Source organism: Hemiscyllium ocellatum, chromosome 7, assembly GCF_020745735.1.
Source record: "Hemiscyllium ocellatum isolate sHemOce1 chromosome 7, sHemOce1.pat.X.cur, whole genome shotgun sequence".
NCBI classification, from domain to species: Eukaryota; Metazoa; Chordata; class Chondrichthyes; order Orectolobiformes; family Hemiscylliidae; genus Hemiscyllium; species Hemiscyllium ocellatum.
In genome coordinates, this window is record NC_083407.1 from 84,991,889 (window position 1) to 85,017,463 (window position 25,575).

The window sequence follows — 25,575 nt, forward strand, 5'->3', positions numbered from 1 at the left end:
TGTTGAAGTGGCAGGCAACAGGAGACTCAGGATCATTTTTGCAGACAGAACATAGGTGTTGGATGCCTTGCTTCTACATTGACTAGACTGGGCAACCAATTTCACAACATTTACATTAACTCTGCTTTCTCTCCATAAAGCTATAGGGGCTATTTTCCCTGGACCATCGGAGGCTGAAGGGTGACCTTCATGAGGGGCATGGATAAGGTAAATAGACAAGGTCCTTTCTCTGGGTTGGGGGGAACTGGAAGGCATAGGTTTAAGATGAGAGGGGAAAGATTTAAAAGAGACCTAAGGGACAACTTTTTCAGCAGAGGGTGATGTGTGAATCGAATGACTTGCCAGAGGAAGTGATGGAGACTGGTACAATTACAACATTTAAAAGGCATCCAGACAAGTATATAAATAGGAAAGGTTTAGATGGATATGGGATCAAATGTTGGCAAATGGGACTAGATTAATTTAGGATATTTGGTCTGCATGGACGAGTTGGACCGAAGACTCTGTTTCCCTGCTGACATCTCCACGACTCTAAATGCTGCCAGACCTGCTGAATTTTTCAGGCAATTTGTGTTATTGAAAACACCATCACGATAGTGTTTCACAATGCAGTTTAAAATTGGCAGCAGTAGGGTTATTAAACTTTAAGTATACTCTGCATTCAGGATTAAGAGCTTGACCACGTAAATGGAAGAAGTGACATTTTGTCTTTTCGTTTGATATCCTATTTATATACCACAAGTTGTGGTGAAATAAATCCCTTCACCATCTCTGACCTTGTTTGAAATTAATATAAAAGATAACCATGAAAGCAGACCTTGAAAACGTGGAGATTGCGTGTGAACAGATCTTATTTTCATAATTTCTTCCTGTCCGAACTAAACACGCACAAACTCACCGCTTCAGTTACAAGTTAGCAAGGCTTCTCAAAGCAGGACGCAATGATTTATTAACTTTTGACAACATAGAGCTACGTCGTTAAGTCGTGGCAACCTGTCCATTTAAGGTAACATATTTAAAGCTGTAGGTTGTATTTTAATTTTCCTGAATTTCTGAAATTTACTTTCGGATTGCTAAACAGAATCAGATCAAACTGAAAATTCCGACCGAATGACTGAGTGTAATTAACTATATTAGAGAAACACGTATAATTTTCAGTTTCCGGACACGAATTTCTATTTCGAATTAAACAATCCAAAGCGCATTCTCTGCAGCATAAAAAAATACATGTAGAAAACACATTATTGGTTATATAATCCGGATTCAATGTATCTGTTGTAAAAACATCTAAATGACCTTTATTCTTACTTTGTATTTGGTGCACTTAATTTTGATCTAGACTGGTCGAATATACAAATATGTATTTTGTGATGCGAACTTTTGATAGAAAAATTATCAACCCTCTGTCAAGTTTGTTAATAGATGATGTCCAAAACCGAAACGTAAATAGTGATCCCATTTTGTAAATAGTTGATATGCGCAGGTTAACAAACCGATTGAGATCATTCTCACGTATTAGGAACGTTTAACATTTCTAAATAACAGTGTTTATGCTAGAGGGCGATCGTGTGGCTGGTAAAGTCATATTTATTGTTAAAAGCGCACTTAATTAAACCACAGGTCCGAACAGTTTTTTTTATGCATGGCTAACACATATGTATGTACTTTTTGTGCAAAATTAATACATTAGACAAATAAATAAAATGTGGATGAGCAATTCGTAGAGCGAAGATATTACTGATGAAATTTGAGGCATTACTTTTTTTTGGTTGAATAACGGTAAAAGCCTGTGCTCCCCAAACCATCAATTTATAGCAAAATAGAACATTTTCGATGATAAATTTGCGTTAAATAAAAAAATCTGTTTTTTAAAAAAAGCTGCTGTCGGTCTCACCCTCTGCGTGAAACAGAGTGGATTGTATTGCTTACAATATAGAATGAATATATTAATACAAAGTTTCAAAAGAAACATGCTGCCCGAATTAACATACTGAACAAATATATTTTCTGGAATGTTTATGAATTTTGTTGTCATTAAAGCCTAAAACTATTAGTAATATTTTATGAGTAACACATAAAGCCCCCTCCTTGCCTCAGACTGTTAGGTACGCCCACTTCTATTCGGTCCTATTGGTTAGGAGACGAGGCTCAGCTATGCTAACTGGTGGAAGCTCATGTCAATTAGTTGAGTAGCCAAAAGCTGTCGGTGTCAGTTTGCTGCGAGAAATAACAGAAAGGAAAGTGTGAGTAAGGCAATCCTATGCACTAGAGCGGGTTATCCGCAAACTTCCTGTTTTATCAACGGAATTGAAACGATTTATATCTGAATTGTTGCAGATCTAATTTGACTTCAGACTGGCACATGAAACCGCGCCTCTTTTTCAAGTGCTGAGTTCTTGTCCGGTGTGTTGTGCTTCGGTTGTGATCTGACAGCTATGAGAGTCTCGTCGAGCAACATTGCCGCTGGTAGAATTTGTTGAGAATACAAACATTACTTGGAGTATTGTTTATTATAATTTATGCACAAAATGGCGGAAGGTCGGAAGGAGAGTGGACTTGATGGATCTGAGTTACTTGAGGAGCCTGAGCCAGTTGGTGATTCCCGCAAAGCTTGGGACACAACGGAAGAAGACTTGGAAACTGTTGGAGCAGCGGTGGCCAGCGGAAAGGGCAGGAGGAGGCGAAGTGCCGTTTCAGCGGCTGGAGATCGTTTCAGTCCCGGAGAATCTACGTCCTTGGGAACAACAGGAGATGTAGAAGCTTGTCTCATTGAGGCTGCCAAAGCGACACCCCGCAGAAGTAGCATCATTAAGGTATGTCATTTAGTCTCTCGCGACGTTATGAGTATGCACCTACCAACCTGACAAATATTCTTGCACGCCAAACGGAGACTCGGTGAAATATTTTGAGCAATGTCCAACACTTAACAAAGTATTGCAAAAGAATATTTTTCTCTCCATGCAATTTTTAAGGAGTCCATTGAAATACATTTTTAAAAAAATCCAAATTGATTGAGATAGTAATTGGCATAGCTAAATGTCTCGCTTCGGACACTTTTTAAAATATTGCTGTGAATTAGCTGGCGAAGGTAAATAAGTTGCTCTTTTCTTTCCGACAACAAAGTTTTGGTCTCAAATATGTGTTATTCGATGATGCCCTGACAGCGAATTCGAACTTGCTCTTGGGGCCATGTGAGGTAATATGCCCTAATATGGATCGCTGGTGCTTTGATACTGAACTACTCCGCATCTTGTATCATATAGCAGGGGAATCTCTGATTTAAATGCGAACAAAACATCATATTAACTAAGGTTACTTTTGCTTGGTACCCCTCCTGTAACTGAAATCTGTTTACTTTCTTTAGGAGAAACAACTCTGTGTACTCAGAGCATTCAACAAGATTATGTGGATTTTTTTAAACAGTTAGTACAATTTGCGCTGTAGTTTTAATTTAACACTCATTTCTTAAAACGAAGTTAGAGCCACGATGTTATACATTGGTTAATATAAAGTTGAAACTTAGTTTTGTGACCAAATCTCTTTTTGTGCATATTTTGTACTGTGCAAGGCAGCAATCTCTGAATATTGTGATGTTCAGGGAACGAGCAGAATCAATGTTGCTACATTTGACAGCAGGCTTGTCTTGGTTGCATTTGCTCTTTGAATATGCTATATGGGACCATTATGTTTAATCAACCTGTTTAGAGATGTTATATGTCTCTGGAACAAGTGGGACTTGTCTCCTTGCTCACAGGCAGGACATAGTGCATCTATTACAGTGTATATATTTGACTCAGGTTAACTCTAATTGCATGTTAGAATTAAGTTCTGTATCTATTCTACGTTGTATTACTGTTTTAATTTTGTGTAGTTAAAATTTGATGTTACTTGTTCAAAACCATTTAATCTCTTCATAAGTGCCTGGGATTCTTGCTCACTATCTACATTGCAAAATAATTTGTCTCTTGCCAAATTGTAAGATACATTTGACACTCTAGTCAGGAAGTCAACAATTTGTTTTGAGGGTTTTACATAATCAAGATTTCTAGAACTTTATTTTCTTGTTTGATATGTATCAATTAGCAATGTTTTTGACTACATCATTCTCAACTGTTTAAAATTGGTCTTTGCATTTGTGTTTCGACGTTGTACTGCATCTGTAAAATTGCTGGATTAGATATACTGCAGGTCAGCTCATAGTTTAACTATTCTAAACAAAATTAGCTAATTGTTAAATTTGTATTTACATACCATGCAAATAATTCACAATCTAATGCCATTTTTCTTTTCATCTGTACTTCTGTCAGTGCTTTGGTATGATTTTGTGACTGGCAAAATACTTTGGTACCTCACCTGAATAATAACTACTTAAGCACAAATCTTGATTGTGAACATCACCACATTTGCTCCTCAACCAGAAGAAGGATTACAGCTCAGCACAATTTGTCCTATGATATCTAATTGTGTACTTACAATTAAGAAAGTTGATTAGTTTTGAGGAATGAGAATTCTGACTGATCTTTAATTCTAGACTAAGTGGTCAAACTCACAGCTTGTCTCTGGTTGTATTCATTGGTATACTTGAGTGGGGGGAGAAAAACTAATTTATAAAGGTTTATCAGAATGTTTCTAGATATGAGAAACTTTAGTTATGAAGATAAATTGAAGAATTTTGGACTGTTTTCCCTGGATAGAAGATCTGATTGAAGTTTTCAAAATTGAGTGGCTGGACAGGATGCAAACAAAACTACTTGTAAAAGAAACTAGAATGACAGGATTGAAAGAGATGTGCAAATTAAGTAAGGGTAATATGAGAGAAAAAAGACTTTTTTTAAAACAGTGAGTTGTTAGCTATGGAATGAGGTGCCTTGAAATATGATAGAGGCAGGTTCACTTGAGGCATTCAAGAGGGCATTTGATGGTTTTTTAAAAAAAAAATTTTGTGCTGAGATATAGGAAAAAAGCAGAAAATTGGCAGTAAATAACAGTGCAGGCATAATGGTCTGAATTTGTCTCCTGCACCATGATAATTCTGAGAACTTTTCATTCTGTGAAAATGGTCAGTAATTGGCTGACTTTCGAGGAGCTAAGCTAGAACTAATTGTGAATTCATCATTTACATGTGCACCAGATTCACTTGAACACAGACTACTGATGTGCTCTACAAAAGATGTGTCAATTTAAATCTTAAACTTGCAAAGATTGCATCTGATTATTGAACGTAGCCAACGATTTACAAATACCCTTAAATATTTATCTTAGCGTTTCCAAGTCAATGGCAGAACACAGAAAAATCACAAGACAGATGTTTCACCAGAATAAGAATAAATGTTAATAGTCAAATACTGGAAGGCTGAACTAAAAACAGAAAATGCTAGAAGTAAGCTGAAAAGCCATCTTTAGTGGCATCTGTGAAGACAGAAATAGTTACCATTTGTATATTAAACCTTCTTCATATTCAGGAAACAAATTGAGATGCAATAAGTTTTAAGCTAGTACAAACTTAGCGTAAGGTGAAATTAATAGCTATTGACCATACAAGAAAACTGATCTATCATAGTCAGGCTTTTCATTACCTAATTAATGTTGCAACAAATCTAGTACAAGGAGAGAATGTTGATTGCTATGGTCTCCAGAGAATTCTGTGCTTCCTGTCTTTTATTTCTGTTGAGACTCCAGTTTGTGCATGACTTTGGAACAAGCAATAACAATTTGTTTCAAGAACAGCTAATTTTGTAATATTTTACAAAACTAGAACTTTTATCACACTTCCAGTTTTATTTTTGTTAGGTCTCTTTTGCAATTTTATCTCCATATTATTTAACATAGACAATATTGGCTCAGATATCCTGATGACCAGACTGTCGTCAGAGCTGCATAGACTGGAGTCGTATGCCGGGCCCATGTGGAACCCCTGACATAGCTGACATTGTGAGAATGCCCAGGAAATTCAATTTTTTGATGAGCAATTGCCTGAGTTTAGAATCCTCCAAAATAATTCATTAACTTCAGAGAATTCACAGGGTTCTGCCTCACTTAAGCTAATAGTTACCCTGGAAGTGTCAGACAATAAAAAAATCCCAGTCCAATTCTTGGGTAACTATTAAACTGAACCTAAACTGACCAATGCCCCTCTCCAGATGACATGTCTTCTGGCTCCTTATACCTCTGACAACCATCCTCTAATTAGACTCGACTCTCTCAACAGATTATGCACCCACCCTTCACTCCATGTCTCAACCTGATTTGAGAATCCTACCCTTCCCAATCTAAGCTAGACTCTGTCAGACATGCCCCCAACTCTGCATCCAACACACCCTGCCAAACCGTCCCTCATTGCCAGCCTGCCACCTTCTCCAGAACAAATGCCACCCAAAGCTTTCCAGGATTAGATAGTACTAGCCCTCCTGAAGTTGACAGCTATAGCTTGAACACCCTGGCCACTTCCTTCACCGGATCCAATACTGCCAAGCTACCTACCCCACTTCGCCTCTCCACCACTCCTTCTAATAGCCAATACTACTCCATCCTGTGGCCTGAACACTCCAGTCATCCTTGATTTACTCCATCATTTATCTGGCACCTCATTAACCTGGTACCCTATTTATTTGTCACCCTGCTGTAGTGATTGTAACAAGATCAGTCAACTGGATATCATAGAATATGAATTCCCTGATTAGGCATTATACTCAGAGAGTCATAGAAATGTACAGACCCTTCGACCCAACCCATCCATGCGAACAGATATCCTAAATTAATCTTGTTCCATTTGCCATCATTTGACCTATATCCCTCTAAACCCTTCCTCTTCAGATCCTTTCCCATCCAGATGCCCTCTAAATGTTGTAATCGTGCCTTCCTTTGGTAAATCATTCCATACATTCACCACCTTCTGCATGAAAATATTGTCCCTTAAGTCCCTTTTAAATATTTCCCCTCTCACCTTATTCCTATGCCCCTTAGTTTTGGACTCCCCCACCTAGTGGAAAAGACCTTGTCTATTTACCCTATCCATGCCCCTTATGATTTTATAAAGCTCTATAAGATCACCTGGTTAGGTCACATTTAGAATACTATGTGCAATTCTGGTCTCCTTGCGATAGGAAGGATGTTGTGAAACTTGAAAGGGTTCAGAAAATATTTACAAGGATGTTGCTTGGTTTGGAGGATTTGAGCTATAAGGAAATGTTGAATAGGCTGAGGTTATTTTCACTGGAGCTTCAGAGGCTGAGGGTTTAAAAATCGTCCTTTTCTATTTGAATTTTGAATTATTCACTCCTGTAAATTTGAACAGATTAACACAAGAAAAATCCATTCCCTGAAACATTAACTCTGTTTCCCTGTTCACAGATGTTGAATGTTTCTGGCATTTTCTGTTTTTATTATCTCTGTCATGGAAGATGGGTAAAGGGATAGTTTTGCTCCAGTGTATTAGTCTGTTGGGTTGTTTGACTGTAAATAACATGTTAAAAAGTGTGGCGCTGGAAAAGCACAGCAAGGCAGGCAGCATCCAATGAGCAGGAAAATCAATGTTTCGGGCATAAGCCCAAATAACATGTGCCACTTTACTTTTGCATAGGTGGTATGGGGTTATGAGTGGAAGTTGATACGGATGGTATGAGGCAGTATAGGTCATGGGTGGGTGGTTGGCAGTATGAGTTAGCCTGGTTAGGTGGGTAGCTGGCAGTATGAGTTGGCATGGAGGGAGCATTGAGTTATGAGAGTCCATAGGTGTAGGTATGGGTGCATGGAGCGTTGTGACAGTGGTCCTAATAGCTTTGAAAATAATTTGGACTGAGTTTCAAGAAACCAAAGTGGGTTTTCTAACCAACCTGTCCTAGATTTCACCTGAGGAGAAAGTGAGGACTGCAGATGCTGGAGATCAGAGCTGAAAATGTGTTGCTGGAAAATGTGTTCCTGAAGAAGGGCTCATGCCCAAAATGTCGATTCTTCAGCTCTTTGGATGCTGCCTGACCTGTTGCGCTTTTCCAGCAACACATTTTCAGCTAGATTTCACCTGGTTGTGCAGCCATTTAGGATATATTTGTGTGATCAGCAGATCAGGACTTGATCTTGCACCTACCTCCCTCAAGTTAAAATTGAGTCTAATGGATACCAGTAGACTGAAGTGGATCTGCAGTGCTGGGAAATTTCCCAAAGTCAGCGACTCACCTTGCTAGTGAAAATCCAGCCCTGTATCTAATTAAAAAGGACAAACTCCAACAAAATTTGGTACATAACTAGGGCATAGTCCAACACAGAACTGAAAAGAACTTGGCAAAGATGCAAATCTAGATCATGGACTTTTCAAAATGATACTTTTACATAGGATGAACTGAAATTCTTTTAAAAATGTTGTTTGATTTAGAATGTTGTGGATTGTTTCAGCTGCAAGAGAGGTTTTCAGAGCAGCTTGGTTGATTAGCCTGGAGGTTCTTGAATCGGATTAAAATTCTTGACAACTTTTTTTTTCAAATATATCTTTTTTTACATCTGAACCAGGAGCAGGATTATGCAATTTGGCTTATTTGGCCTGGTCCACAATTTTAATGAAATACTGACTAATCTAATTGCAACCGCAAATCCACATTCCCACCAACCCCTGATAATCTTTTATCCTTTTGCTTTAAAAGAATCTCTCTATCTTTGCTTTAAAAATATTCCACCACCTTCTCAGGAACAGTTCCAAAGATTCATGCCCATTGAGAGAGAAAAAAATCGCCACACCTGTGTTTTACAGACCTTGTTTTTAAACAGTGATACCTAATTCTTGATTCTCTCATAAGAGAAAATATCCTGTTTGTATCCAATCCATCAAGATCCTTCATGATCTTACAAGTTTCAATCAAGTCATAGCTTACTTTTCTAAACTACAATGAGTATAAGCCAAGGAGAAAGTGAGGACTGCAGATGCTGGAGAGTCAGAGTTGAGAAAGGGAGCACTGGAAAAGCACAGCAGGTCAGGAAGCAACCAAGGAGCAGGTGTTGCCTCACCCCCCTCCCGTGGCTGATCACTTCAACCCCTCTCCCACTGACACAAGGACATGCAAATTCTGGGCCTCCTCCACTGCCAAGTCAAAGCCACCCGCCAAATGGAGGAAGAACGCCTCAGCTTTTGCTTTGGGATCCTTCAACCACAAAGCAACAATATTGAATTCACTAGTTTCTAAACCTCCCCTCCCCCACCTCATCCCAGATCCAAACCTCCAACTTGGCACCACCTTCTTGACCTGTCCTACCTGTCCATTCTCTTTCCCATCTATTTGCTCCACCCTTCCTACAAACCTACCACAATTAACTTCCACCTTCATCCGCCTATCGCCTTCCCACCTACCTTGCCCTCAACTCTACCCACACTCCCTAGGAATCGCTCATCCCCCTCCCTGCTCCACATTCCTGATGAAGGGCTTATGCCTGAAACATCAACTGGCCTGCTCCTCGGATGCTGCCTCACCTGCTGTGCTTTTCCAGCGCTATCCTTTTTGACTGTGAATGTAAGCTGACCTCTCTAAACTTTCCTCAGAACACAGTCCGCCCTTTTCAGGTCTTAGTTTCCTAAATCTCCTCTGAACTGTTCCCAATAAATTTACATCCTTTTAAAAATTAGTAAACTATTATTATATGCAATACTTCAGATGTCCTGTGCAACTGAAGTACAACATCTCTACATTTGCATTAAGTTCCCTCGCAATAAACAACGACTTTTATGAACTTTCCTAACTACGTGCTGCATATTAATCTTTTGTGGTTCATGCACTAGGCCAACCAGATACCTCTGCATCTCAGATGGAGTTCGGTTCAGATATTTGTGAGGTTCTGCATTTTGGAAAGGCAAATTAGGGCAGGACTTAGACACATAATGGGATGTGTTGCTGAGCAAAGAGATCTTGGAGTGCGGGTTCATAGTTCCTTGAAAGTGGAGACACAGGTAGACAGGATTGCGAAGAAGGTATTTAGTTTGCTTTCCTTTATTGGTCAGAACATTGAGTATAGGAGTTGGGAGATCACGTTACAGCTGTACAAGACATTGGTTAGACCACGTTTGGAACATTGTGTGCAATTCTGGTTTCCCTCATGTAGGAAGGATGTTGTGAAACTTGAAAGAGTTCAGAAAAGATTTACAAGGATTTTGCCAGGGTAGGAGGGCTTGAGCAATGGGAAGTGGCTGACTAGCCTGGGGTTGTTTTCTCTGGAGCATCGGACGCTGAGGGGTGACCAGAGGTTTATAAAATCCTTAGGGGCATGGATAGGGTAAACAGACAAGGTCTTTCCCGGGGTGGGGGAATGCAGAATTAGTGAGCATAGATTTAGGGTGAGAGGGAAAAGATTTTAAAAGGAATTTAAGGGCAACCTTTTCATATAAAGGGTGGTGCGTGTATGGAATGAGCTGCCAAAGGAAGTGGTGGAGGTAGATACAATTACAATTAGAATATTTAAAAGGCATCTGATGGGTTTAGAGGGATATTAGCCAAGTGCTGGCAAATGGGACTAGATTAATTTAGGATATCTGGTCAGCATGGATGAATTGGACCGAAGGATCTGTTTCCATGCTGCATATCTCTGACTCTATCTGCAGTATATCACCATTTAGATAACTAACCAAATGGACAATTACACATCTACCCATATTCTACTCCATAGCCAGAAAATTAGACCTTTATGCCTTGCTCTCTGCTTCCTGTTAGCCAGCCTTTCTTCTATCCACACCCTTATTTACAGAGCATCATCTGTCCACTACACCTCCAATTTTGGTGTCATCTGCAAACTTACTAACTATAACTCCTATGTTCACATCCAAGTCATCAATATAAATGATGAAAAGTAATGGACCCAGCACCGATCCTTGTGCCATTCCATTGGTCACAGGCCTCCAGCCTGAAAAAACAACCCTCCACCATAACCCTCTATCTTCTACCTTTGAGCCAGTTCTATATCCAAATGGCTAGTTCTCCCTGTATTCCATGAGATCTAAGCTTGCTCACCAGTCTTCCATGAAGAACCTTGTTGAACAACTTACTGAAATACGTATAGATCATGTCCACGGCTCTGCCCTCATCAATCCTCTATGTTACTACTTCAAATAACTCAATCAAGTTTGTGAGACATGATTTCCCAAACACAAAGCCATGTTTACTATCTCTAATCAGTCCTTGCCTTTCCAAATGCATGTACATCCTGTCCCTCCGGATTCCCTCCAACAACTTGCCCAACACCAACATCAAGCTCACTGGTCTATACTTGTTTAGACTATGATTAGACTCTCTACAGTGTGGAAACAGGCCCTTCAGCCCAAGAAATCCACACTGAAACTCTGAAGAGTAATTCACACAGACCCATTTAAGTCACTTACCTGGCTTGTCCTTACCACCTTTCTTAAATAGTGTCTTGGGATTTTTAAAAAACTTCTCAATATTCGTGGAAAAGTGGAAAATTAGCGATAGCTATGCTGATGACACTGCTGAGCGACACAGCATGAGAATTAACAGCATGGTGTGCCATTTTGAGAACTCTGCTGTTGACACAAATTTCAAACAAACCTATTGATTTAACCGTTTTATTGTTTGTAGAGTACATTGTGATTAGCCATAATATTTTACATTTGAAATATGCATGAAGGTCAGTATTCAGAAAGCTATTTGAAGCTATTTTTAACAAGCTATAGTTATTTGTAAATTTTAAATAGTTTAATAAATGATAAGCATATTCTCTATGGAAGCTTAAAACCTTTAACATCATGCACTTCCATAAAATATTAAAAATATTCTTAAAGGCTACTTCTCCAAAGGTAATCTAATTTAGATGATCAATAATTTATTTGTCCTAGTTACCATTAAAATTGTTGTAACCTTCTAGGTGGTAGAAGTTAAAATAGACATTTTTGGGAAAAAAAGAACACAAGCCTAAGTAATATGAGGTCAAATGTATTGTCTATTGAATTATACCTGCTTTGGAGGATTGCTTTGGAACAGTGATTTGGAAGAAATACTGTGCTATTTCGTTAAGATTACTTTAGGATGATCTGCTGTTTCCTTCGTATGACGATCAAGAATTTCATTGCACATTTACAGAACACTCTGAATAGCTAGAGCTCATTATTCATATTAACATCAATCACAAAGGTAAGAAGAGAGATGAAGTACTGCAGTAAAAAATGGAAAGTAAGACAGATTTTCATTCATATAGCACTTTTTATGACTACCAGATATCTTGAAGCATTTTGCAACTAGTGAAGTACCTTATTGAAGTGTAGGTACGATTTGTAATATAGGAAATGAATTTTGGAACAGGACCTCAAAACAGCGTGGTCTGGATTACCTTCTATGGAACATTCTGTGAATTTTTCCTCAAAGTTCCAAAACAGTGCAAGAGCATATAAAATAGTAATTGCTCCTGGAATTCGAGGAAACCACCTCCAAAACCAAAAGCCATTTGTCTTTTCCTTCTAGGCCAACTTATGAAAGATGTTTTCCTACAATGACACAAAGGAAGGGAACAAATTTGATGGAAGTGGATGGCAAAGGTGTTAGTAGTGATGTAGAGGCAGAAGAGATAATGAGATGTCTCCATTAAGTGAGTAGGAAGTGTGGAGGGGAGGGAGGATGAGTTGGGTGAGAGCTGTTGACTAGACATGCTGAAAAGAGAATTGCCATCCATGAACCTTGATGAGAAGCATATGCAGTAGTGGAGTTACTGTGTGCAATAACTATTCAATACGAATATTCATTAAATGTGTCCACCATTTTCTTATTTTCCATTATTAATTCTGGCAGACTCTCTCTCTGGAGACCTAGTACTTAATTAATGTACTTTTCTCCTTTTTAAAACTCTTTAGGAACTCTTGATATCTGTTTCCGTAACTTCACATAGTTTATTCTTTTATTTTATTTCTTATTCTATATTAATCTCTAAATCATGTTTTGGTGTTGTGCCTCACTTGGCAACTGGAAATCGAGCCCACTATTCTCAGAGCTGTCATAAAAGTTAAATATTTTATAGAAATTTGGAAAATTCTCCAACTTACCTGTCGTTTGCACCCAGGGTGATAAATGTATGAAACTGATTTCTGTACTTAACAAAGATGACTATTTATTACAAATAAATAAATTCTAGCTGCCGATAAACAATCATGAACAGTTGATATATAGAACTAATAGCTAAAATTCTAACTATGTTATAAAATTCCCCTTTTATACACATTCAGACAGACAGAAAATAAAACATGTATGTTATGAGCAGAAGGAAGAAATAGGAAGGTAGTTCAGTGAACCTTGTCCACAGGCTTCCCTCATGTAATCTTCTGGTCAGGGCAATCCTCAACCTTCCCTCGCTACCGAGTTTAATTTAATTGCAGGGATAAAGCGTAACTGATTCACACTTCTAAGCTTTATGACTAATTGATTAAACGTCACAGCGTAAAGCAACAGCTGTGGGGAAAAAAACCTGATTATCTGTAAGCTTGAGGTGATTTTTACTGTAGACAAAAGGGAAACTTCCTTCTTGAACATCCGATGACTTCTGGCCAACCTTTCACGCCACAAGCTGGTCAGCTACCTGGGAACTAAGCACATAGCTGTTGTCAGGCAGACAACCTTTGTCATTGACAACTTGTCACCATTCCACAACCAATCTACTACTTGTTCCCAGCTGAATCTCCACTTATACAGACTCCCTAACTCTATATTGTCTTCTCCAAAGCCTGAACAAGCAACATCTATTACAACACTTCAAATTAGTGCCAAGTAACTTTCTTTTAAAAAGTGCAGTTTTCCTTGGTTTTTAAAACAGTTCGTTTCTCATTTCAATCCACTGTCCACAGTACAGAAAATATAAGTGTCTAATTGGAATGAGGGCCAGGTAGATCTCATTGACTATGAAATCCTTGATTATGATTGCTAACCTGGGCCATTTCAGGTAGATATAAACAGGAAATTCAGAGAGTCTGCTCATCCTAGAGACTAGCCCTGAGCAAGCTGGTCAGAGTCCATGTACTGCTCACATGTAAATAAAAGGTAACTGGTGGCAGGACACCTACCTCCTTGGAGTTATTTCAGTGGCAACGAAAGTGGGATACACCAATTGGAAGTTAAAATGAGGGCAATGAAAGGTGCCCCAGCTCCAACATATCAGAGATTTGGTCTTTCCTTGGGTTGGTGAATTATTACAAGAAATTCATACACAACCTAGCCTCCATCTTGACACCTATACTACACCTACTATTGAAAATGGGTCATCCTTGGAAATAGTTGTCTAGCCAAGGCGAGGAGTCTTTAGAAAAGTGAAAGAGCAGCTATTGTCATCGAAGGTGTTGCCCCAATATGATCCCAAGTGAGAGGTGGTGCTGACATGCGTTGCCTCTCTGTATGGTACCAGGGTAATGTTGGCTCACGGTGGCTCAAGGGAGAGGAATGTGAGTATGCTTCCTAGTCTTTGACTGATGCCAAACGCAAATATGCCCAGATAGAAAAGGAAGTTTTGGCAGTCATCTATGATGTGAGAAAGTTTCACCAATACCCTTATGTAAATTTGTCATAGTAACAGACCACAAACCCCTGCTAGTGTTACTTAAAAAAGACAAGGCCGTATTGCCCATATCTTCTGGTCAAATTCAACAGTGGGCCCTTATTTTCAGTGTGTAAGTTACAAGTCGGAACATTGCCAGGAGGCCAAGAGGCAAATGTAGATGCCTTGAGCTGCCTACCACTGGCAGATACACCACCGGTGGTCCCTCTCCTCAGAGTTCATTCTGGTTTTAAACTTTTTAGATCCCTTTTTGGTCACTGCTGATAATATCAAACTGTGGACACAAAAAGATCCCAAGCTGGCAACTAAAACAGCTGGTGGTGATGGGGAAACAAAAAAAACTATCGCAACCAGAATTGAAACCTTTCTAGTAAGACCAAATTACTATAGAGGACAGCTTATTACTAAGGGGAGCAAAAGTGGTTGACCGGAGTAAACTAGAGTTGCCGATGGGGAGAAGACTGCACACCAGGTTAAACCTGATATTCTCAGACCTCGGAGGGGGAGACTGAAATGCCAGCAGGAATGCCAATGCAGGCCAAATTCCTTCTGAGTGAGGGAGAGTTTGTTTCAGGGGACCAAATTTTGTGTCGGAACCATGGAAATGGCCGTGCATGGGTATGAGGTAAGGTTGACGCGAGATCATTTCCTGGGACATACAAAGTTTGCGTAGGTGAGGTGGTCCTGAACAAACATATGGATCACATGAAAGTGGCTAACTTTAAATTGAGTAGGAGCTAAGCATCCCTGGCCTCACAGAACAGCCAGAAAGGCTTTCAGAAACTATGGCTTCTTCCCCTCTGTCTAGTGCCAAAGAAACCTAAGAATCCAAGATAGATGCAGCTTCAATACCATTACAGCCTGAAGAATTTTAGGAAACTCTAAGAAGCTCTGGTGTAAAAGACGGGCTATGATTTGGTACATGTTGCCTGTGTTCGAGGAACTTGACCTGGGGCAAAAAGTTCCAGAAAAAGATCAAGCCTCCACCCTAGACTTGGGGAAGTCATGCATTGATCTGAGTGAGGGCCAGGTGGGTCTGATTGACTATGAAATCCTTGATTGGGGTTGTTAACCTGGGCCAGTGAGGCCTGGCTGACAAATAAAATAAGGCAATTCAGAAGGGCTCCTCATTTCAGGGACTAGCTCTGAGCAAGCCAGTCAGAGTCCAAGTACTGTGCATGTGTAAATAAAAGATGACTTGGTGACAGGATACCTGCCTTCTTGGAGTTATATCAAAAGGATGCAGTCTTTACACTTTATATTCCGTCTACTGACCTACTGCTCATCTTTGCAAAATTCTAATCATTTTCTTTCAATTTGCCTACTATCCTTCAATTCCTTGATTTGCCTTAGATATTGTGTCTTTACCTGAGAGTCCTTCTTTCTCGATAGAATGTGTATTTTCTGAATGTTCTGAAATACTTACTTAAATGTTTGCCACTGCATCTCTACTCACCTATTCACCAGTTAGATGAAGACTGGGTATTTGCCAAACTTTTTTTGAATTTTAAACCACACAAGCGGACCCTGATTGCTTGGCCAATTCCTTGACCAATGTGTCAGAGAATGGCAGTCACCTTTTTTATACACTGAAAAGGCACATTGTGTGCTTATATTCTTTCTGTTTGCAAAAACAAAGCCCTGTTTTGCCACATTGCGAGCCTAAGACCATAAGACCATAAGACATAGGAGTGGAAGTAAGGCCATTCGGCCCATCGAGTCCACTCCGCCATTCAATCATGGCTGATGGGTATTTCAACTCCACTTACCCGCATTCTCCCCGTAGCCCTTAATTCCTCATGACATCAAGAGCCTGACAGATCTTAGATTAGTTATCAGTGTAATTCATGGCACACAAAAGACTACTTCAGTCTCTTCATTCCAATCATAACATAGATTGTAAATAATTGAGGACACAGCACTGATCCCCTTGGAACTCCATTCATTCCATCTTGTTCACCAAAAATAAACTATTTCCCTACTTTTTGCTTTCTGTTAGCTAACTAATCTTTCACTAATCTTTTTGTGTTACCTCCATGCCATAAACTATTAAATTATGTAGTATCTATTTGATGTGGGACCTTCTCAAATATCTTTTGGTTCTCCAACTACACCACATCTACAGATTTCCGTTTTCTATCTCGATTGTCACCTTTTCACAAAAACTCTAATTAAACAGCCCAACATGATCTATCTCGCATAGAACAATGTTGACTCTGTCTGATTATATTATGATTTTCTAAAAGTCCTGCTATTACCCCCTTAATTATAGATTCTAGGGATCTTCCCTATGTCAGATGTTGGACTAACTGGCCTTTAGTTTCTGCTTTCTGTCTTCCTCCTTTTGTTGCACTGGGGTGTTACATGTGCAATTTATCCAATCTGTTGAGACATTGCCATCATTTAGGGAATTTTGGAAAATCCTAAGTGATGCATCAATTATCTCTGCAGCTAATTCTTTTAAGACCTTATGATGCAGACTCTTTAATAGAGGACTAATTTTCAATATTTTAATTTCAAGTGATGTCAAGAAATGACTGTTGACACTGAGTACAGCAAAGTCTGTAGGCTCTGATAACATCCTAATTTGAGTTTTGAAGACTTGAGTTGCAGACTCACTTGCATCTCTATTCAAGCTTCCAGTGCAGCTGTGATGATGGCAAATTTCACATTAGTGTTTCTATCCTTTCCATTCCTTTATTTTACAGATCACAAAGTGAAAGCTTCCAGATTATTGTTATTTTTAATCAACCTGATCAGAAATATAATGTAACACCTCCAGGGCAGATAGGACTGGAATCCTAACTGTCTGACCTACAGATAGGGAAACTACCACTGCAATGTAGAACATCTTTTCTGGGTTATATGTGTCTGCAACATTAAGGACAAATCCAGCCTGGCCAGTTGTCACTCCATTAACTTCCTCTTGAACATCAGTGAGGTAATAGAACGTGTCATCAACATTTCTGTCAGTCAGTATTTACTCCTCAGCAATTTGCCCACCAGTGCTGAGTTCAGATTCTATTGGGATCATTCAATTACAGAACACATTACAGCCTTGGTCAATACGTGGAGAAAAGAGTTGAATTCTAGAAAAGAGTAAAGTACCCTTAGTCTTGCTGGCAGTTTAACCTGAGGGTAACCACACCTCAAGCAAGGGGAATGGTTGAGAAGGAGAGTTGGACATGGTTACTTTAGCTGGAGAGGGAGTTGAACTCACTGGTTGTCATCACTCTGCGTTACAACCAATTGTCCAGCCAAAAGGGGAACTGTCCTTGAGGTGAAAGCATTATTCAAACTTGTATGGTGTCAAGGACTCCTAGTAAAATCATAGTAGGAGTTGATGGAAATTCTTTCCATTGGCTGGAGTCAAACTAGCTAGAGCAATATTGTGGTGAGTATTTGAACTAACTATTTCTGCCCAATGAGTTTGTTGCAAGAGTTCATGAGGGCAGTGTCCTTGGACAACTATCTTCAGCTGCTTCATTAAAGACCTTCTGTATATCATAAGGTCAGAAGTGGAGTTGCATCTTCATGTTTACACAGTAGTAGGTTCAATTTGCTCTCCCTCAGGTAGTTAGTGTGATATAGCAACATCTGGACATCATCCAGGCTTAGACTGATGAATGGTAAGTAACATTTTGCCAAAAGTGCCAGACAAGGTTATCTTCAACAAGAAAGAGACTAACCATCCACAATAAACATCCTGAGATGAGGATGTCTACTCGATGAGCCATATGAATACAATAACTTCAATAAAAGGTAAATGGCAAGTATTTCACCATCTGCCTTCTAAAACACCTACTCACCATCTACAAGGCACATCAGAATGTTATGACTTATGAGGCAGTACACTGGAAATCTAGTCCCGCTATTCCCAGAGCTATCACAGACATTATAGATTTTATAAAGTATGAAAGGTTCTCAAATTTGCCTGGTCTTCAGACCAGGTTGATAGAAAACATAGGTTTCTATACTAGTCAACAATTATTTATTAGGAGAAAGTGAGGACTGCAGATGCTGGAGATCAGAACTTATTGTTGCTGGAAAAGCGCAGCAGGTCAGGCAGCATCAAAGGAACAGGAGAATCGACATTTCTTCAGGAATCAAAAAAACCTATTTATTGTAAGTAATTAGCTTCTAGCTGAAGTTATAAACATTTATAAACCTTCAGTGTAACACTACTAATTGAAATACTAATCCCCTTAAAACTCCCCATTACACACAGAAAGACAGGCTAACAAACAGGCTAAAATAAGTTATGGGCAGAGGGGAAATACTAGAAAGACAATTCAATCTTTGATCGAGGTTCTTTGGTTGAGATAATACTTATGATTCTTCTGTGAGCCGGCACATTGCTTCAGTTGTCTTTCTCTGGATGCTTCCACTAGTTGAAAAGGAATACAAGGTAGCTGGTACATTTAAAAAGTCTGACTTACTTAAAAGTTACAGCTTATAACAACTGTTGCAAGGAAGATAAATTGGGTTTTATCTGGTTTAACTGTAAGCTTTGACTGTAGAGAACAGAGAGACTGTTGAACTGGGGAGAGACTGTTGAACTGGGAAAATACTGTACCGTCCCCTGTGTGGGTCTCTCTCTCTCTCTCTCTCTCTCTCTTTCTCTCACGCACACATTCGTTCCTAGCTCCAAAGTATTCAATTTGGAGAAACAGGTACACAGCTCTTGACAGGCAGAAATGACTCTGACATCAATTATTGGGACAGTAGTCCAGAGACCAATTAACTTCTTGTTGCCAGCAAAAGCTGAATCGGTGTACTGCCTTGGCTCCAAATTATCTGTAACTCAAGTGTCAATTACTGCATGTTCAGATAATTATTTACACAATGCATGTAATGAGTGTCAGATCACTTACTTTCAAAGCATAGTTACCCTTTTAAACATTAGTCTTATAACAGCTATTTCTCATTCTGTCCACAGTTTTTAAAAGACATGTCCCTTACAGAAAGTATAATGGAATACTTCTCAAAGAAGTGCTCTCGCAGCAGCACTCCAGAGCTTTAATATTAGTTAGGATAGTATACATCATTTATAACATGAAGTATGGACAGCTGGTCTTCTCCAATAGCATTTCTCAAATTGAGCATAGATGTTAATGAAAAGTTCTGATTGAATGTTTTCTTTCAAGTGGCAGGGAGTAAATAGAGGCCATGAATACAAGATGATCACCAAGAAGTCCAAACATGAATTTAGAATAAACATCATTACCGAAAGAAATTTCTGCCATGGGGAGTGGATAAAATAGTATAGAAGCATTTAAGGAGAAACTAGACAAGCTTATGAGGAAGATAGGAATATAAAGCAATAATGGTAGATTCAAATACTAAAAGATTGGAAGGGGTTAGGTTATAGCATTAACACCATCAAGGACCGAAAGACCTGTTTCTGTTATCTGTAAATGGTGGAGACTATTTAACTCTAAGCACTGACAATTATTCAATGTACAGCAACAAGCTTTAGCTCTTCACTTGTAATTTAAAACAGGACAACCTAAGAAATAATAATAAATTAGTTGCCTTGGCTTTGGGGGTTGATATAGCCAGACTTGTCTACTCTATTTGGCCCATGGACTGTAGTTCAGAAACCTCAACTTTTATTTTCTCATACATAATTGTAACAAGTTAGTAAATGCTTACATCATCTCCTTTCTACCACAATGAAGTTTATTAATATATCAGTACTTTTATGCACTTCATGCTAATTAAGTGTAAGATAGGGTTGTATTTCACATTGTAGAATCCTTGTAATTACTTTTTAAAGTTCTTTCTTAAAGAAGTGTAAATAATGGGAATTACTACATACTTGTATGGAAATAGCAGGCTCTTTGATTAAGAAGCTCCGTAATTTAATACCCAATTTCAATTCACAACTGACACTTAATGTTTGAGCAGACTACCTCCTACACACTTATCTTTATTTAATTTTGCAGTACTATTCAGCTCTTCTGGCAACCCACAGATATAGGAAAACTTTAATTTGTGACCTTCTGTCACACAAAGTCAGCTTAAAACTTTTTTTTAAAGCAATGGGCTGAATTTTTGCCTCCTGACTCAGAGCAAACCTGTAGTGATTGTAATGAGGTCAGCAGGTGGCCATTGTAGAATAAGAGGTCCCTGACTGGGATTGTTAACCTTGTCCAATCAAGGAGCCCTGGTTGACTGAGAGAAACACAAGTGTCAGGGGTTCTGCTCACTCTTGGAGCCAGCTGTGAGAAAGCAGGACCAGTGTCAAGCACTGTACACGTGTAAATAAAGGGTGACTTGGTGATGGGATACCAGCCTCTGTGGAGCTATTTCAAAATCTACATTAGGAAGGCCAGAATGGAATTGATAGAGGCCAGGATTTTGAATTTACCTCGCCCACTCTTTTAGCTGGATTGGAAATCATGACGGATCATGATCTGGCACTAACATAAATTGATGTTGGGTTTGTATTTTAAATCTGCTGGAAATTCAAATTACCCCTACCTTGATATTTTTTGTATGGGCAGTTGAGTTCCTGAAAGCTGTGACAACTCTGTCAATTAAGTCACTTCATGAACATTGGAAAAAAAAACTTGTTGAGGAGTCAAACCTAAGGTTTTAAAAGCTTTTGCCATGTCCCGTTATATACCCTCCATGCTCCCTCCATTCCCATGCCTTCTTGAGCTGCCGATCAATCCCACTATTCTAGCACCCACAGTGTACAAAAGCAGTGAGCCAGAAGCCGAACACTTGTTGAATTTCAACACGTATATTTCCTGTTATAAATGGTAGTATTCCATGTTTTAGCAATACTTGGTTTTAATTTCAGAAGGTGTAACATCTGCCCCTTTAATTCCTCCTTCCTCAAAATCCAAGGACTCAGACACCTGGTGAAGCAGTGATTTAGTTGCACTTCACTCAGTCTAGACTACTTAATTCGCTCTCTAATATGGTCTCTTCTACACTGGGGAAACAAAACACAGACTGGACAACTGCTTTGCAGAACACTACATTTTGTCCTCAAAACTAACTCTGAACTTCTGATAGCCTGCCATTTTAACACACAACCATGTTCCCGGGTTAACATCTTGGGCTTAATGCAGTGCTCCAATGAAGCTCAGTGCAAGATGGAAGAAGAATACCTCATTTTCCGCATGAGAATGCTGCAACCTTCTGGACTCAATTTCGAGTTCAACAATTTTAGGTCTTGAACACCTCCTATGTTCTTACCCCAATCCCACACACCAGGCCTTGTCATCACATGGGCTACTACTATAAATAACCCATTGTTGGCCACTAATGGTCTCCATTAACATCTATTCTTTCTCCCAGGCTGACCTTTACCAATTCCTTTGTCTGCCCAACTGTGTTTCTCTCTCTCTCTGGGCTCCATCTCCACCTATCATTTACTCCTTCCACCTCCCCACCTCATCTTGAGCATATATACCAACTTTTTCCCAGCTTCTTCATCAATTCTGAAGAAAGGTCACTAGACCAAATATGTTAATTCTGCTTTCTCTCCACAGATGCTGCCAGACTTTATTTATAGATTCGTAGGAAGTTTTTCTAGCAATTTCTATTTTTGTGTCATCTGCAAACTTAGTGACAATGCCCTTAGTTTCTTCATCCAGATAGTTAATGTATAACATGAATAGTTGTGGTCCTAAGACTGAATTTCCATGAGTCACTAGCTGCCATCCTGAAAAAGACTTCTTTATCCTCATTCTCAGCCTTCTATCAGTCAGCCAATTCTCTATCCATGCTAGTACCTTGCCCCTAACATCATGAGCTTTTATCTTATTTAGAGGCATTGTCAAAGGCCTTCTAGAAATCCAAATAGATCACATCCTCTGGCTTTGTCATTTAACTTGGTCATTACCTCCTCAAAGAATTCTAACAGCTTTCTTCAGGCATGATCTCCCCTTGATGAAGGTGTGCTGACACAGGTCTACTTTACCATGCCATACCAAATATTCTTCAATCACATCCTTAATACTGGACTCTTAGTATCTTAACAACAACAAAAGTCAGGCTAATCTGTCTATAGTTTTCCTTTCTCATCTCCTCGCTTATTAAATTGGTGTGTTATATTAACCAGAGTCCTCTAGGAACCTCTGTGATTCTTGAAAGGTCACCATCAGTGCTTCCACAATCTCCTCAGCTATCTCCTTCAGAACCCTGCGGTGTAGTCCATCCAATTCAGGTGATTTATCCACCTTCCATCTCTCAGCTTCTCGAGCAGAAATTCAATCCAAGGAGGAAGAAACATACTAAGGACAGCAAAAGGCAACCGTGGCTGACAAGAGAAATCAGGAACTGCATTAAAGCACAAAAAAAGCAAACAATGTGGTGAAGGTTAGTGGAAAGCTAGAGAATTGGGCTTTCTGTTTAGTAATGGTCTCTACACTCACCTCTCCCCCCCCCTCGACTCTCTTGAAACTCTGTTACTCTACTTGTGTCTTCCACCATGAAGACCGATGCAAAAAGCTAATTCAGTTCTGTCACTATTTCTTTATTCCCTCTCCAACTGTCCAATGTCCACTTTCGCCTCTCTTCCCTTTTTTTATATCTAAAGATCTCTGACAATCTCTTTTTGCCTTATCCTCATATTTCATTTTCTCTGCATTATTGCTTTTTTAGTTGTCCTCTGCTGGTTTTTAAAAGCTTCCCACTAATCTTTAGCATATTGTTGCATTGTCCTGCCCTTGGTATGTTCCTTCTTATTTAGAATTAATTATGCTGTGCCGCCGAAATTACCCTCAGAAGCTTCTGCCATTGCTGCTCCATCATTGTCCCAGTTAGGATCACCTTCCAATCAACACCGGTCAATTCCTATCTCATAGAATTATGGAATAATTACAGTGTGAAAGCAGTCCATTTGTCCATTGAGTTCACACCACCCCTCATAAGAACACATTATGAAGATCCACCTGTCTATCCAATCCCTGTAATCCTGCATTTCACATGGCTAATCTACCTAGGCTGCACATCTTTGACAGTGGGAGGAAACCAGAGAATTCAGATAAAGTCACGGGGAAAATGTGCAATCTGCACTCAGATATCCATTATTAATAAAACTACACCACCTCCCTTTCCTTTTTGCCTATCCTTCCAAAATGCTGAGTACCCTTGGATACTCAGTTCCTAAACCTGGTCTCCCTGCAACCACACCTCAGTAACTGCCATCAAATCATATCCATTCGTAAGTTATTTGTGCTGTTAACTCATTAATTTTATGCTTCATGTATTTAGATACAAAGTCTTTAAGTTTGTTCTATTATCAAACTTCCCTCTCTCATACAATTTCTTGATGCAATATGAGATTCACATATTCTGTCCCTTCCTTGTTTTTTTCTGATACCAATCAGCCTCATCACTAACCTCTGCATTCCTCCCTTCACCTTTAACTTTGATTTTCCAAGTTTTCATAAAACTGTACCATCCCCCTTACTATTTAGTTTAAAGCCCTATCTACAGTCCTAGCTATGTGATTTGCCAGGAGTCTGATCCCAGTGTGATTCAGCCCATCCTATTGGAATGGCTCCATTCCCCAGTGTGGTGCCAGTGGCCCATGAGTTTGAAATGATTTCTTCCATACCAGTCTCAAAGTCACACATTTACCTCTTTCATCTTATTGACCCTGTGCCAGTTAGCTTTCAGCTCAGTAATCCAGAGATTGTAACCTTTCTGGGCCTGCCTTTTACTTTAGCCCATGGCTGCTCATATTGTCTCAGCAGAAACTCATTTTTTTCATTCCACCTAAACCTTTGGTACTTAGGTGGACAATGACAAATGGATCTTTCCCCCCCAATTCCACGTTTCTCTGAAGACCAGATAAGATATCCTGAACCTTGGCATCAAGTGGCAACATAATTCATGGGGCTTCCAATCCTGGCCATAGATCGTACATTGATTGTGAGAAATGACCATGAGTAACTGGAATTTTACAGGAATATTTAGAATTTATAGCAAGATCAACAAGATTCATGCAACCAAGATGCAATAGGATGATAGAATTGGAAAATAAAATTACAGTGCTGATATTGTTTATGTACACTAGAGTATTGGAAAAATCAGGGAAGAGATACAGTCGGTATGTTAGTTGGAGCTCAAAGATCAAAAAAATAGTACAGTAGCACCAGAGGTGTTGCCCAGACCTTCAAATAGTGCGTAGGAAATAGAAGAGAAAATCTGTTCAGCTACAAGAGATAAATTTTGGACAATTCTGTAAGTGCTTTGCAAGGAAGACACTGGCTCACAGGCTGTTTTGAGAAGGTCACAGACAAGGTTGTTGGGGGAAAATGCAGACTGCATGGAATTTAGGCAAGTCTTTAACAAAGTTTCCTATAGAAGATTAAGTAGCAGAGAATTAAGATGAGGGTAACATTGGATTTAAAAATAAGTTTGAAGAGAGAAAACAGAATCAAAGAAGTTTTACAGTGCAGAAAGAAGCCATTTGACCCATCATATCTGCACACACTGTTCAAATGAACAACACGATTTTGTCCTGTTCCTTGTCCCCATGACTTTGCACAGAGCTTCCATTTAAATAATTTACCAATCCCCTTGAGAGTCATCTGGGTGCTTCTGACCAGAAGTGAGAGCCCCTCAGGGCTTGCCTCCCCGCCTCGTTAGGTAAGTGAAAGGAGATAAGAATAGTGGTGTCTCACCAGCAGTCAAGGGCTCCCACTTTTTCTACAGTTCTCATATCTCTTCACAGTTCCAGATTAGAGTCAAGCCCGACAGGGTCTTCTTTCCCTGCTGATTCTATCAAGCCCGTTCTCTTGGCTTTGGTTTCACCAGATAGTGGGTAACGACAGTGGGAATTTCATTCATCACTAATTAGATGACAAGGCATATGCATCACTAATTAGATGACAAGGCATTTGGCTTCATTATAACACTAATTCTACTAGCATATTATCCAAGTTTCAATAGTCAATAGCTGACTTTATTTTTGATACCTCTATAAAGCTTACCAAGCTAGATCTTACAGAGATGGGAAGGGTAATCACAGGAAACAGCAATTCACCAAGCAATGGAAAGGATAGTGTAGCTGTTCAACAGCTAGGT

The 25,575-nt window shown here is 39.3% G+C and overlaps 1 protein-coding gene across 2 annotated transcripts in view; it reads left to right on the forward strand.

The window, feature by feature from the left end:
• The first annotated feature begins 2,161 nt into the window (after positions 1-2,161).
• plcl1 (phospholipase C like 1) overlaps positions 2,162-25,575 on the forward strand; it is a 304,098-nt gene continuing 280,684 nt past the window's right edge. For both annotated transcript variants that reach the window (XM_060827410.1, XM_060827411.1), the window contains exon 1: positions 2,162-2,813. In XM_060827410.1, the coding sequence (XP_060683393.1) occupies positions 2,520-2,813 (294 nt within the window). In that variant the 5' untranslated portion in view covers positions 2,162-2,519. The remainder of the gene's footprint in view (positions 2,814-25,575) is intronic.